Source organism: Ricinus communis, chromosome 8, assembly GCF_019578655.1.
Source record: "Ricinus communis isolate WT05 ecotype wild-type chromosome 8, ASM1957865v1, whole genome shotgun sequence".
Taxonomy (NCBI): domain Eukaryota; kingdom Viridiplantae; phylum Streptophyta; class Magnoliopsida; order Malpighiales; family Euphorbiaceae; genus Ricinus; species Ricinus communis.
The window spans coordinates 1,431,636-1,446,774 of NC_063263.1; the positions used below are offsets into that span (position 1 = coordinate 1,431,636).

At 35.7% G+C, this 15,139-nt stretch overlaps 2 protein-coding genes across 6 annotated transcripts; one reads left to right on the plus strand and one right to left on the minus strand.

Annotated features, from left to right (window-relative positions):
• Positions 1-3,758: 3,758 nt before the first annotated feature.
• Positions 3,759-8,695, plus strand: LOC8281450 (pentatricopeptide repeat-containing protein At2g17140). 3 transcript variants are annotated; one of them, XR_001535791.3, is made up of 3 exons: positions 3,759-6,473; positions 7,478-7,988; positions 8,242-8,695. XR_001535791.3 is itself a non-coding variant. In XM_002527104.4 (2 exons), the coding sequence occupies exons 1-2, from the start codon at positions 3,976-3,978 to the stop codon at positions 7,602-7,604; spliced, it is 2,625 nt and encodes an 874-aa protein (XP_002527150.1). In that variant the 5' UTR covers positions 3,759-3,975; the 3' UTR covers positions 7,605-8,695. The 3 variants fall into 3 exon arrangements, 1 of the variants encoding a protein (XP_002527150.1); XR_001535793.3 differs by having other exon boundaries at positions 7,478-7,939; XM_002527104.4 differs by having other exon boundaries at positions 7,478-8,695.
• A 706-nt stretch (positions 8,696-9,401) lies between these two features.
• LOC8281449 (protein NLP1) lies at positions 9,402-14,834 on the minus strand. Of its 3 annotated transcripts, XM_048377935.1 has the most exons (6): positions 14,553-14,834; positions 14,289-14,371; positions 13,016-14,132; positions 12,441-12,488; positions 11,355-12,357; positions 9,402-10,563 (listed from the first exon to the last, which is right to left on the minus strand). In XM_048377935.1, the coding sequence occupies exons 3-6, from the start codon at positions 13,925-13,927 to the stop codon at positions 9,671-9,673; spliced, it is 2,856 nt and encodes a 951-aa protein (XP_048233892.1). In that variant the 5' UTR covers positions 13,928-14,132; positions 14,289-14,371; positions 14,553-14,834; the 3' UTR covers positions 9,402-9,670. The 3 variants fall into 3 exon arrangements, with proteins under 3 accessions (XP_048233892.1, XP_015579646.1, XP_015579645.1); XM_015724160.3 differs by lacking the exon at positions 14,289-14,371 and having other exon boundaries at positions 13,016-13,963; XM_015724159.3 differs by lacking the exon at positions 14,289-14,371.
• Between the last annotated feature and the right edge of the window lie 305 nt (positions 14,835-15,139).

Below are 15,139 nucleotides of genomic sequence, written 5' to 3' on the forward strand. Positions count from 1 at the left end.
CCAAAAGCAAAAAGAAGAAATATATTGTTCATAAGATTTATTAAATGATGTGCGTAAAATACACACATCTAAATGGGGTTTTTAAGATTGATTTTATGGACATGTGGATGTGAATTGGTCTCAACACTCACTCTATACGTATGTTTGTGTGCATTAGGTCCAAAAGAAGTCAAAGAATGAAAAAGGAAAGAATTGGAGCATAATTGGACGTCAAAGCTGCCGAAACGAGCTAAGTACGAGCATGAGGAAGCTGAACATGGCCGTGTTGGTCTCAACACTGGCCGTGTTCTCAACACGGTCACAAACACAGGCCGTGTTACCAACACGGGGGCCAAAACGGCCGTGTTGGACATCAACGAAGAAGTAGATCTTATGGAGCACGGCCAGGGACACGGCCGTGTTGGAGGCGACAGGAGGTATTAATTAAAAGAATGAAGAGAGGAAAAAAAGGAGGAGGCTAGGGTTAGAACGTCCCCAAACCCTAACTTTTCTTTCCCTAAGGGTTTTCTGAGCCAATCAGATTCCTTTGAAGGATCGAAGATTGGGCGAGGTTCGTCGATTGATTTTCAAATCGAGCAAGAGAAATAAGAATCGATTCAATTGGAGCAAAAGGATTTGGGGCTGTTTACTCTCATCCAAGGTTGTAATCGGGTTTTCTCTACCTTTGCTTATTGTTGTAATTGAATTCTTGTGTATTTTGAGAATGAACATGATTAGCTAGATTAATTAAATCCATTGGGATTTCTTTACTATGTTGGCTGGATATTATATTGTTGGATTGTTTGAGTTGGTTTTGTATTCTTCTTGTTTTCAGTATTAATAAGATAATGCATTATTCATGAGACGTTGTGAATTGTGATGTTTAGATTGCTTTATGAGATTGAGAAATTCGTTGGGCAATTGGAATTTTGAATAGCCAGAACTGGTTAATAATCGCTTAGAGATAAGGATAATTAACTAGCCGGATTAAGAATTAACAAAGCTTAATAGAGGCGGATTAAAGCTTAATGCTAATTTAAGAATCAATCGTTAGGAAGAGATTTCAACTTTTAGGTTATTAGGTTTAGAAATTCGGTTATCTCGAGAGAGAAACCGAATTCGGTTAAGAATTCGTCCACGGGTAGCATAATTAGACTCACTGATCCTTTATCTTTTGTTTGATTGCTAACTAGTTTAGATTCCCTTTGGGTTTGTCTTCTTGTCTTGATTATTTCGTTTATCAATCACTCTTGCATCTCCCTTAGGACTTAGCTTGTAGCTATTAGTTAGTTTAGAAGTTATTTACCGCTAATTTTAGGTTAATATAACAAAGAACAAAGGAGTAACTCTGGGCTTTCACTTTTTCGAGGAATACGACCTTGATACTTGCCATTAGTGCTAGACTGCATCGATAAGTACACTGCCTTAGGTTGTAGCTAACACGAGTAGCACCCATCATCAAACACCTTAGATGCATTTCAAATATCAATTAAAATAATTTATTTCTCTATATTTTCTAACATTAGAAACGTAAGTCATTAACTTTCTATCAAATTACTAAACTCAACATTCTAGGAACCAAATAATTGACAAATCAAAATAATTCAATACAAATCAAAATCTCACAAATTTGAGAATATCAATAACAAATCAAAAGGATCCAACATATACAAATTACATTCCATATCTACATGCAATGCCCCTTTAACATTTTTCTTTAATCTAGAATGTCACTTTTATCATTATCAAAATTCTCTTGTTGAGACTATATAAATAAGGAGTATAATAATTAGTGAATAAATGTATACAGAATAACAAAAAATGGATTTCTATTTTTTAACGCTAAATTAGTATTTTTTGCGGACGAAAGTTGCGTCTTCTCTCCAAAGCTAGTTCGACCGTAAGACTTGCAGTAGAAAAAGAGGCTCTACTGTAGCAGCTTTTTTTTTCTTTCTTAAAGTGATCTTTCAGCTTTATAGAGATGTTAGAAAGAGAAAATTTAAGAGCACAAATTAAAAAGAAGAATGTGTTTTTAAACATGCAATTTCTCCATTAATTTACAAGAGATGAAACGAGAATTGAAGATAGATAAGGAATTGGTTAAGTAAAGAGAGAATTGAAGTGAGAGAGTAAGGTTATTGATTCCGTCCCGTTCTGGTCGGAATGGCCGGAATGTCTCATTTTATTAAAAAAATAGAATAAAATACCTCTTTTTTCGTATTAGCAAAAATCTCGGCCATCTCGGACCGGAACGACTGAGATTGGACCGAAATAGCTATTATAGCCAAGATTAACGAGATAGGCCGAGATGAGGTAACTTAACCCTAATTCAATAAAATCTTTTCTCTCTTTATCAATAAAAATGAATTAAATCTAAAATTTTAAAATAAAAAATCTAAAACCCTTCATAATAATCTCTTTATCTTTATCTATCACATCATCTTGTATATTTGAAAAAAAAAAGGATGAAATGAGAGTGGGGGCAGGTGTTACTTTAGCCAAACTATTAACTATTATGTTGTGAACTTGATTGTATTGCGGAGTCAGAAAAATAATGCAGTCAATGGTGACCTGACTCCTGTTAAATAATTGGAGAATATTAGAGGTATTTTCTTAGCAGGTTTTGCACCTATTTTTCTGGGGGTAAACATTTGTATTTTAGGAGTGGTTCTGCCGAATTCTCGATAGAATTTCCGAGTCGAAATTTCCAGACAGTCAATTCTAGAAGTTTAAGCCTAGAGTTGTTTACTAAATATTTTATTTTTATTGATTGCATTATTCCTGTGAATAGATAACCCGTCGATTTAGCTCCCTCCACCCGAAGCGACGGAGCAGAGTAAGGAGATCGTCAGAATTGTGAGTTAAAGTCATATATCCTTTGCACACGTGACATGTCAATTTTTATGTAGCCTTTTCGGTTAATAATTATTACAAATATTATTATTATTATTATTATTGTACTAATATTTCTTCGTTATTATAAATATTGCTTAAAGAATTTTATTATTTATTGTTATGTATTTAATTAATTAATTTATAAATTTAAATTATTATTTAATTAATTGATTTACAGCTTTAAATTATTTATTTAATTAATCGAATCATGAATTTAATTAATTAAGTTTATGTCTACAATACATGTTCTATTCAATCTTGTTTAATAAGTTGTTAAAACAATGGTAAGATTGCTTGCTATTTATGTCATTTTTCATATTATCAATTTTATGATTATATTATGACTAGGGATGAGACGACAATAAAACATGCCACCTAATGGGTTGCATTAGAACCATGTGCACACCGGTATAAATCAGAGACGGATAGTAAAAGAATATTTTTATGATATGCCCTGGTTGAGCATAATTCGAAATTAAAATCTATAACTCTCTGGAAGGAATATTGCTTATTGCTTTTTAATATGCTATTTAATTAAATTATGGGTACCAATTTTATAATGTTGCATTTTAATAGGTTAAGATTAAATCTTATATTATATATATATATAATTATAAATTGAAATAGTCCGAAACGGAACTGAAATGTTCCAGTATCGAGATATTTCATTCCAATAGTAAATTTGAAATGACGGTCGGAACGAAGTTCATAATTTTAGTAGAAATAGTTAAATTATTAAAAAGAAATAGAAATAACATAAAAAATGTAGGTGGCATTAAAAGAAATTAAAAAAACAAGAGAGAAATAAAAAACGTAATAATGATAAAAGAAAAATTAAATCCAGTATAAATATAAAAGAAAATATATAATATAAATAATATAATTTCAAAATAAACCGTATTTTATGTAAATTCTTTTTTCTTCTAAAGGAGGCTTTTTCTTTTAATGCTTTGACACAACTTTGGGGGCTAAAATAACCCTTTGTCACTAGACCTGCAATTATTGGCTGCACGAAAGTTCCAACTTCAAGCGCTGGGGAATCATAAGTAGCACGGTTTCACACTTCCCGACTTCAATCTCCCGCCATCTCGTAACGAACGAATGGACCCAACAACAAAACTAACGAAAGCTCTCCTCAACAACGCTCACAATCCAAAACTGGCATGGCATCTTTTCAAGCGCATTCTCTCGCTACCCATTTCATCAAATCACCGTTCTCAATCGATACCCATTATTTCCCGTATCCTTATTCGCTCAAAAATGTTTAATGAACTCGATGATCTTCATCAACTTTTACTTAATTCACCGTCACTCGAATCCTCCGACAGTTCTCTAGAAAACCTTGTCACCGTTTTAGCTAAATCGGGTTTCTTCAATAAAGCCATTTCACATTTCAAATCGTTGAGGTCAAATTTTCCAGAAAAGCAGCCTTCTATATATTTATATAATGTTCTATTAAAATCTTGCATCAGAGAGAATCGTGTAGAGTTGGTGTCTTGGTTGTATAAAGATATGGTTCTTGCAAGAGTATCTCCAGAGGCTTATACTTTTAATCTTTTGATTGGTTTACTTTGTGATTCTGGTCATTTAGAGGATGCACGTGAGTTGTTTGATAAAATGCCTGCGAGAGGATGTGAACCGAATGAGTTCACTTTTGGCATTTTGGTTCGCGGATATTGCAGAGCTGGTCTCGCTAGCAAAGGATTGGAGCTTTTGGGTCAAATGAGGACGATGGGGATTTTGCCGAATAATGTTCTATATAATACCTTAATTTCGAGTTTTTGTAAGGAAGGTAAGACTCATGATGCTGAGAAATTGGTGGACAAAATGAGGGAAGATGGTTTGGTTCCCCATGTGGAAACTTTCAACTCTAGGATCTCAGCTCTTTGTGGCTCAGGGAAGATTCTAGAAGCTTCTAGAATTTTTAGAGATATGCAAATTGATGAAGAGTTGGGGCTGCCTCACCCTAACGTTATAACATATAAGTTAATGCTTATGGGGTTCTGCAAAGAAGGAATGTTAGAGGAAGCTAAGACTCTGGTTGATACTATGAAAAGAAATGCTAATTTTATAAATTTGGAGAGTTACAATATTTGGCTGTTAGGTTTGATCAGAAATGGGAAGCTCTTGGAGGCTTGGATAGTTCTTAAAGAGATGCTAGGTATTGGGATAGAGCCTGATATATACTCTTATAATATTGTTATGGATGGATTATGCAAGAATGGGATGCTCTCTGATGCTAGAATGTTGATGGGATTAATGATCCGTAATGGTATTTTACCCGATACAGTAACTTATAGCACTTTACTTCATGGTTACTGCAGTAAAGGGAAGGTGTTTGAAGCTAACAATCTTCTGCATGAAATGATAAGCAATAATTGTTCTCCAAATACTTATACTTGCAATGTTTTGCTTCACAGTTTATGGAAGGAGGGCAGGATATCAGAAGCGGAGAATTTGCTACAAAAAATGAACGAGAAGGGTTATGGTGTCGACACTGTCACCTGTAATATTATAATCAATGCTCTATGCAATAATGGACAATTGGACAAGGCAATTGAAATTGTCAATGGGATGTGGACTCATGGAAGTGCAGCTCTTGGTAATTTGGGGAACTCATTTATTGGCCTAGTTGATGATACAATTAGCGGAAAGAAATGTACACCTGATTTGGTTACATATTCAACCATAATCAGTGGTTTATGTAAGGCTGGGAGGCTTGATGATGCTAAAAAGAAGTTTATTGAGATGATGAGTAAAGGCTTACAGCCTGATTCAGCTATTTATGATACTTTTATACATAGCTTTTGCAGAGAAGGAAAGATATCATCTGCATTTCAAGTACTGAAGGACATGGAGAAAAGAGGCTGCAACAAGACACTACAGACTTATAATTCATTGATACTTGGATTAGGGAGTAAAAATCAAATATTTGAACTGTATGGATTAATTGATGAAATGAGAGAAAAAGGGGTTTCTCCTGACGTATGTACATATAACCACATGCTTAACTGTCTTTGTGAGGGAGGGAGAATAAATGATGCCCCTTCTGTTTTAGATGAGATGCTGCAAAAGGGCATTTCCCCAAATATTTCGTCCTTCAGAATCTTAATAAAAGCCTTCTGCAAGGCTTGTGATTTTAAAGCATCGCATGAAGTATTTGAGATAGCCTTGAATGTATGTGGCCATAAGGAAGCACTTTATACTTTAATGTTCAATGAGCTACTTGTTGGAGGGAAAGTTGCTGAAGCAAAAGAGCTATTTGAAACTGCCTTAGATAGATCTTTTGATATTGGGAACTTCCTGTATAAAGATCTGATTGACAGACTTTGTAAGGATGAAAAGTTGGAAGCTGCCAGTGATGTTCTACATAGGTTGATTGATAAAGGCTATCAGTTTGATCCTGCATCATTCATGCCAGTGATTGATGGCTTTGGTAAAATGGGCAATAAGCATGTGGCTGATGAACTTGCAGAGAGGATGATGGAAATGGCTTCAGAAAGTAATAAGGAAAATAAGGCCTATCCTAATGTGAAGGGTCACATCCTTAGAAACAAAAATAAGGATGCTGGAAATGATTGGCCGATAATAGTGCACAGGTTCGTTGACAGCTTTTGTTATTTATGGTAGTTATTCTTTGATTGATCTCATTAATTGTTTTGATTGCTTGGTAGTAACCTTAGAGTAGTTGGGATTGTAAACCACTAGTTATTAGCTGCCTATAAAAGCTTGTTGAAGGCCTTTGTATCCAAAGTTTATTCAAGTTTCTATTCAAGAAATCTCAACTCCAATAAGCCTGGATCACAATCTAGTTGTGGTTGGCTATCTAGATCCTTATCCTTTATTAGATTCCTTTTAGGACTACATCTATAGGAAGATGTGCTGTAGAGTTCCTAATCCTTGTGTCATCCTAGATCTACCTGTAGTGTCCTCTCTTGCAACTTCAATGTGCTTGATCTTTTCCACTCAGGGCATTTGCAGGTATATGATGATGGGCATGCCCGAGCCACCAAATTGCCCTTCTCTCATTTTCCATGGTTATCATTTCCAGCTTTCTACAGCCCACTTATTCCTTAACTGGTTGTTTAATTATTTGCACAGCCACCTGAGGATTTCCTCCCCAGTTCTAACTTGTTTCCGTTAGAGGAACCCAGCTTTGCTTACTGATATAGAACGTTGACTATTGGTTAATCCTGGTGTATATAGCAGCCTGTTTAGATTCTACATCTGACTGAGAATACAAATGAACTTGATTTTTGTCATTTGTATCACTGGTTCAATGCCCCTTAAACATCTGTTAGACATGCTGTCAGCCAGAGTTTAAAAGTTCTATTTGGACAATCTTTTGAATTTGTCAAGTGATTCTGTTTTCTAACTTTTGTCTGTGTTGGACCATTATATTAAGGAACCTGCTTTCTAGTATGGTCTGCTGGTAGACACCAGAGTTAGATTTTGGAGAATGTTCTCAATTATCCTGTTATACTATTTTTCTTATATAAGAGGGCTGTTGGAGCTTTGATTAATGCAACCTCCAACTCCCGGATTTGACTCTCTATACTGTGTGATACTCTTTAACTTTGCATCTTTGTCTCCTCTTTGACAGAGATGATGGCAGTGGAATAGCACTGAAAGCTCTTAAGCGTGTCCAGAAAGGCTGGGGTCAGGGAAGTATATCAAGTTTGCAGCCCCAGAAGCTTGAGTTCTTTGATTACTGGGATGGAAGTGGTTAAAGTTTTGTGCCTTGATACCAATACTGATACTTGATTTGCTAAATCTCAAGAATTTCTTGACTCTCGATGAGTGTGTTATTGAATTCCACTGCTGAGGCTGAGGGATATATGGCCCTCACTCATTAGTATGTCTGTTAATGCTGACTACACTTGTGATGACACGTGAACAACCATCTTAACAATTGAGCAGAAATGTAATCGAGAATACAGACAGGACCTGCAAGCCAGTAAAAGTTCTTGAAAGTGTTTAATTGCCACAATCATCTTATATAAAGGATGTACCAGACACCTCAAGGTTTTAGGTGTTGAACTGCTGGTTCATTGTTCATTTAAAGGTAACAGTAAATGTGGCTCGAGCTCCACTGGCCGTAGAACTTGGCAAGGGTAATATCCCTGGCATAAAAACAGTTATTTTTGTTCTGCACGTAAATTCGGCGCATTTACTGTTCTGCATGTTGCCATATGGTTTTATTTGCATATAAATACTGGTTATAATTTACTGTTAAGTTGGTCAGAATAAGAATTGGAATTTGCTAACCAAGTCTAAAAAACTTTGTGCTATGTGTTCATCCTTCTATTGCTGATGGTAGTAATATGAGCTCGCTGTTTCTTCTTAGCTTCTCTTTTTTTTTTGCAGGTTAGCTTCTTCCCTCAAGTGTGCCAATGTGGGCTTGGAATGGCTTGTGTAAGAATCAATGATAGTTGATCGCAGGAGACAGATCTATCTGCTGCTTCCGGATCTCTGGCTTTGTCATCGTTGCTGCGCTCGAGCATGTATGCTCCTAAACTGAAAACAAAACCTCAATTACTCTTGAAATTGCATTTGGTTTCTGAGAAACTAAGAAACTAAGGAAACTTTTCATGGAAGATCTTTGTCTATTAATTATTGCCTAAGATATGAGATTTTGTTGGTTATTTGTTTAGAATTAGAACTGTAACACCACAAGTTTAGATTGGAAACATAGAATATATGTAGATTTCGTACATGCGATTGTAAATGGATGAAAGTTCCATTTTGTTTACTAGAAAAGATTTACTGAATGTTTTATATGGGAAAAGTACAGAAACATACCATGTTAGGTATTCTTACACTTCAAGAATTGTAATTTTATGTATTTTTTTTTTTTTTTTGCACTTTTTCATATTATCTAATAATATTATTATTGTTTATAATGGATATTGATAAAATATTAACTTTAATAATAAAATTATATTTAGGTGACTTGTTATTAAAATATCACTATACTTCTAAGATATAATAATTTAATTTTAAATATTATTTCATATTATTCCTAATAATGTAATAAAAACTAAATATATTCATTTTGTTTGCCATAAGATCAATATATTAGTTGTATGCTAAATCACTTATAAATGATTTAATTATTAAAAATGAGTATCATATGTATTAAAATTTAAACCTATTAATTTGTAGGAGGAAAAAAATTAAACTTTTCTCTAAAAATACTTGAGAAACAAATGGTGGAGCCTACTTAAATTTCCACCTAATGAAGCTAAAACATTATCCTTCGAAGCAAATTTTACATATTAATATAGCTTCCTATTATCATCTTTATTTCATAACGAAGTTAAAAACTTAAATGTAAAAGCAAAATTGCTAAATCAAGTATTTACTTTTTGGTTAGATTTGAAAGCAGTAGGTATATCTGATCTCTTACTGAGGACACATTGGAAAAATCAATGTCAAGATTGCACATAAAAGCAATTCACTGAGAACATGGTGCTAACTTTGAATGATATCTATCTACACTTAAAAAGGTTAAATACACCATAAAGTAATAAGCACTCAAGCCATCATACATAAGCATCAAGCCTCTTCATAGAGCATCCATTTTGTCAGTAGTAAAAGTCCAATGCTACCGATTTAACTACAGCATTTATGTGCAGCCATTGAGATCTTTTGAACCAATGGTTTCCATAACAGAACATCCTTATTTCCTTCTACAGTCTAAATAGCCACTGAACTATAAAAACAAGATTCAATAGCTGTTAACAGAACACTGGAAAAAAGATTCCAGCAGAATCTGTTTCCACTTCACAAGCTGCTACTCATGTGATGCTCCCTCTTTATCTCCACCCAACTGCCGAAGGGGTTGTGAAGCTTGATGTAGAGATATTTTGATTGTGTGGTTCTGAGACACCCTGTATATGTCTTTACACTCCTCTAGGTCAGCATCACATGTCAACAGAACCCACTCATGGTCATCATCCAGATACTTGAGATCAGTTCTGCATCCTTCATGTATACCAAAACGCTTTGCAAGCTCCTGTTGCAAGTCCTTGAAATCCCAATTTGGTTGCAAGCTGAAACGGACTTTGTCTTCTCCGAAATTGGCTTTAACTCTAAAAGTGCCACTATCTCGTAAACTCTGGCTACTGCCTTTCGGAAAAGGAGGCAGAGTATCAATACTTGGATGATCAGCCAATAATTTATGGCTTTGGGATCTTGCAAGTGGTTTAGATTCCGGACGATACAAGGCATGCAACTCTGCATCACTACGTGTTCTCTTTAGCACACCACTTGGATTTTCAACTGTTAAGCCATCCCCAGTATTCAAAGCATTGTTGGTGATTTTATGCTTTTCTCCAGTGGAACAACAGATACTTGATCCAGAGCTCTGACTACAAGATGAGGATGGGGATTTTGAAGCAGTGGTTCCAGCATTGATGAAGCCATTCTCAGGTTGAAAGTTAACTGGCTTTGAATCATCATTCATCTTCAATGATGTAAAAGGACCATTGCCGCCATAATTAGGAGACGTCAATTCTGGAAAAGTTGTATAGAAGGAACCAATCTGAATGGCCCCTTCAGCACCTTGAACTGAATCGATCACAAGTTGGAGTTTCTTTAATGAATGACCAACCTTCTTAAGCTTTCGAGAAGGCCACCGGGTGATACCATGTTGTCTGCATATCCTTTTCAGAGTGGTGGGGCATACTGCAATGAGAATAAACTGGTGAGCAACAGATATCACTATGGCCTATTGCTTCACAAATACAAAAGGAGCAGTTCAAGCTTAAAAAAATATCAAGGACATGTATGATCAAATCAAAAAACAAAAATAAAAAATAAATAAAGATTTTCTATATAGGCATGATATCGTAATGGAAGAAACCAGGTTGCAGGCATCTCACATGCTGAAGTTGGAAGCCGCAAAAAGTGTGAAGTGAAAATAAATATTCTAATAATATATCAGAATAATAAGGTGCTCAGAAAATCTCTTAAAATTATCTTGTGACAAAGTATAGGAGAATCAAGCTGATAAACTAGAGTGCATTAACAAATTCCAGATTCATTGAAAAATAAATATTCAAGAAAAGTAAATTGAGACTCACTTCAGGAAGGGATACATCATTTTGGAATTACTATCTGAATGCAATTCAATTGTCCTACTAGCACTTTAGTAGGGGTTCACATAATTTGTTTGTCCCAATTGCTGAATGATAAAGGAATAAAATAACAACTAAATAAATAGATTACCAGACATCATATATGCTTATCTATCTCTTTGAATTGTACTGATTTTGTAGAATTGCTTATTGTTTATTCAAACATCAGGTGTACTTAAGCTTTTAAAAGACTTCAAGGACTACATATGAAAGCATCCAGTAAGATCTAAGATCACACCAGTTAAGAACAGCTTCGATTTTCTCAGTAAGTATTAGTCTCTACTTTGTTCCTTAATGATAATATTTAATCAATCCAAGTTGTGATAAATATTCACCTACCGCCAATACTCTTAGCAGCATCTTTAAGGCTCCCTGCAAAGTACTGTCGAAGAACTTCCAAGCTGATTGTCTTCTCTGTCTTGGTCCGCCTCTTCTCACCTGCTTTTCTGTTTCCTGATGAGTGCTGCCCAGCAAAAGGATTGCTGCACCCATCAGTAATACTATCTTTGGTTGCAGCATCTTGCTGAAGTAATCCAGTCCCAGTAAGAACCTGCTTATGATACAATTCCTCTAGAGCATCACCCCAGTGAGTTGCTACCTTGAATTCTTCTTTAGGCTCTTTTGGACTATCCCACGAGACACAGACATTTTTACCTTTCCGTTGAGCTTCCACCATCTGGGCAATCCAGGATGATCCCTCTGCAAAGGGTTCTTTCAATGATGATGCAATGTTGTGAGTTACTTGTTTGTTATGTCTTCCATCTAGAGCAACAGGAATTTGCCAGCTGATATCTTCCTCAAGCTCCTTCTCCATAACAACATGTAAATTCTGACAAGCCTGTTGTATGGCAGTGGGCACCAAGTCCCACATTGCCTTCTGTTCTTCTATGTCCCGGCAATCTTTTGGCAAGAATAGCTCCAAGACAAAATCAGCTGATCCAGTATAGGCGCTTCGCAATGGAATTGCAACAGCAGCATGCAAATCGAGCACCTTAGCATGGTGTGATAGAGGATAATCTGTCTGGCTAAAAGAAGTTATATCTGTTGCAAAACACTGCTTGTTTGTTGTGAATGCTTTCCCAACAATCCCTTGACCTAGAGAAAGATATAGCTCGGAGCATGCTATATGGAAGGCATAAAGTTCTCTATCAGCTACGCAGCAAGCAGAATCCACAGTGGAAATACAATTAGCAAACTTCTCATCAAAATGTCGACATCCACCTTTTCCTTGCTGGAAACATCTGGCCCAAGTCAGAGCTAAAGGCAACTTGTGTTTTTTGCAGACAGATCCCAAAATCTCAGATATCTCCGGAACTGCAGATTGGCAAAACTCTTTACAAGCCTGTGAAAAGGGGAAGCAGAATTGTGATCCTAGTACTTACATGACATGATAAATGAAATGGTTTTAAAGCATCTTCGACTTACCTTTACACTTGGAGGACAGAAGTCATGCGAACTCCTTAAATCAAAAGCCTGGATATGAATAGGTTATTACATTAGACTATCTATTGTAGCAGTTAACTCAAATACAAGTAAGCAACATCATTGGAAATTCGACACTTATGAAAGGTTCTCTTAACATTTTCCAAACACTGGAAAGTCAATCCAAAGAGATAAAGAAATGCATTCAAGAAATAGCAGAACACTGATCAAAAGGATAAAGCCTAGTGCTACTGTTACTGCCTACGCAAAAAGATAGGCATATCAAAGTATTAGCCAAGAGATACACATGCTAAAAGCTCGAGATTATCTAGAGATAGCTGCAATGGTGTCTCTAAACAAAAAATTGTCATCACATATAAAAGTCAAATGGTTCACAACTTGGCAGTTATTACAGATCATAGCAAGTATTAATCTCATTTCCAGTATTCTTATATCAAAATTAGTTATGGCCCAACATATTGATAGACTCTTTCAAGATACATAGGAGGAAGAGAAAAATTACAAGATAGATAAAAAGAAGAGAAGGAAGAGATGTAAGAAGAAGAAAGGGAAGAGACCTCAAGAGCTTTGCAGATAGTTTCTAGCTCTGAACGATAATTAATATTTCGAGAGGTTGTCACAACCTCAACAACCCCCAAGCAAGTCCCAGTACCCCTTTCAAAGACAGGAACTGCAAGTGATCCGCTAATATTATATTGCTTTGCATAACTTTTACGTGGGTACTCCTCTCTTCTAAAGAAGCGAACGTCCGGAGTTGATTCAGGCAACTTCCTCAAGAAAACTCGACCAGGCAACCCAAGAAAATCTTTTGAATCCCCTTCCACTGAGAAATGATAGGTTTCTGAAACATATCTATAATTTGCAAGACTTTCACTGTTTAGACTGAGAAAGCATGGCTGGTCAAATGTAGTGAGAACACGCTTGCCTTCTTTCTTTGTAGGCACCCATATCTGAACAAGGACTTCTGAGTCTTTTGTATACTGTTTCAAATGTTTGATAGCATCCATTAATCTCTGTTTTACTGAAGAAGATGGCCCTGGATCTGCCTTTGGTCCAATCCACAAGCTTTTGCTCAATTCACTGCCTTCATTTAGAAAACCTTCAGATTGTACTAAAGATGTGGTATTCTTGACACTGCAGTGCTGAGATTGAGTCTCGGTAAGTTCCTTTACATTGAGATTACAGAGAGGTGTAGAAGGGTTCTCCGGGACATTATCTTCTGTTGCTTCTTGGTGGATTTGTTGATGAGGGTTTGTACTCGCAAGACTGCTGCTGGATTCGATCAGAGGAAAAGATCGTGAATCTGTCATGGTAGAGGTTGAGGAGCCTGTCTGTGGATAGCTGAACCCATCAGTGGTCTCCAACCAGCATCCATCATACAAGAGTTCATCCATGAAATCCAAATCCATGGCAGCACCGGAGAAAGAGCCAGATGTAGAATCGGGTTTCGAAGCACCATCATCATCCATATTGAACTTTGCCTCAAGTTTGCAATCTAACAAAGCCTATTGAAATCCGAATTGTAAACCTTAATCATGATCCGAAACAGAAAAGAACAGTAAAAATGTAAAACAAAAAGAGGAACTTCCAGGAAGGATTGGTATTGCTTGTATCCGAAATTCCATTATGCCCAGCTTGGTGAAACATCGTCAACAAAAATTTGTTTTTTGTGAACTGCAATCAGAAATGCATTTCAGAGGAAGAATACCTACCACCACACTTTCATTCACAACTAACTAATACAAAAAAGCTAAGTCAGCACCAACAATTACAATGTTACACAACTTCTGTATTAATCTTTTGCCTTACACTCTATACCAAGAATATTACCTGCAGCTAATACAGAAACATTCTTTTTTCCCAAAAACAGAGAGAAAGACCTCCACGGTTAATAAAATAAACTGTCTCAGAAACTGCAGACACAACAAGAAAGCAGAGGAAAACAAGAACCCTGTTCTAATATGTTGCAGCGAACACTAAATTCAAAGCAACAAACACATAAACATAGAAAGAAAAGAGAAAAAGATAATAATATATGAAACCAAAAAGAAAAAAGATGAGAAAGAAAGAAAGAAAGAAAGAAGTACCACTCACTTTATGAAGAATCCTGCAAAAGAAATTGAGTTGGTTAAGTATGCCTATGCACTAATCTATGGATGAGTTGAGCAAAAGCTAAAACTAACTGAACAAAGAAGCTGTGATAATCAACAAAGATTTGGTTCGGTGTTTAGGAGTGAGAGCAGGTACCGAGTGAGGACCCCCCAGCCACACAAAAGGAAAGTAAACTGAACTTAAAATGGGCTTTTGGTAAAAAATCAGAGAGAGTTGAAGTATTTATTATCTTCTGTGTTGCTATGTGGCATAGCTCTAAAGTCTACTGAAAGGGAGAGTTTTTGTCTAAATATAGCAGGAGACTGCGCGTGAAGATTCTCCTCAATCACAAACAAGAATAAGGACCCACATTAGTACCAAACCAAAAGTTTTTAATAAATAAATTGGGATTGGACCCACAAAATGCATTACTAATTTTTAAATATAAACTAAGAAGAAGAGGCCAAATTAGTTTGTGGTTTCCTAATCTATATTTTAAATGAATCCGAAGCGCTGATGAGAGAAAAGAAAATACTTTAATTAATTACTATTATACTTCTTAATATTTGGCTTATTACATTAATGGTTCT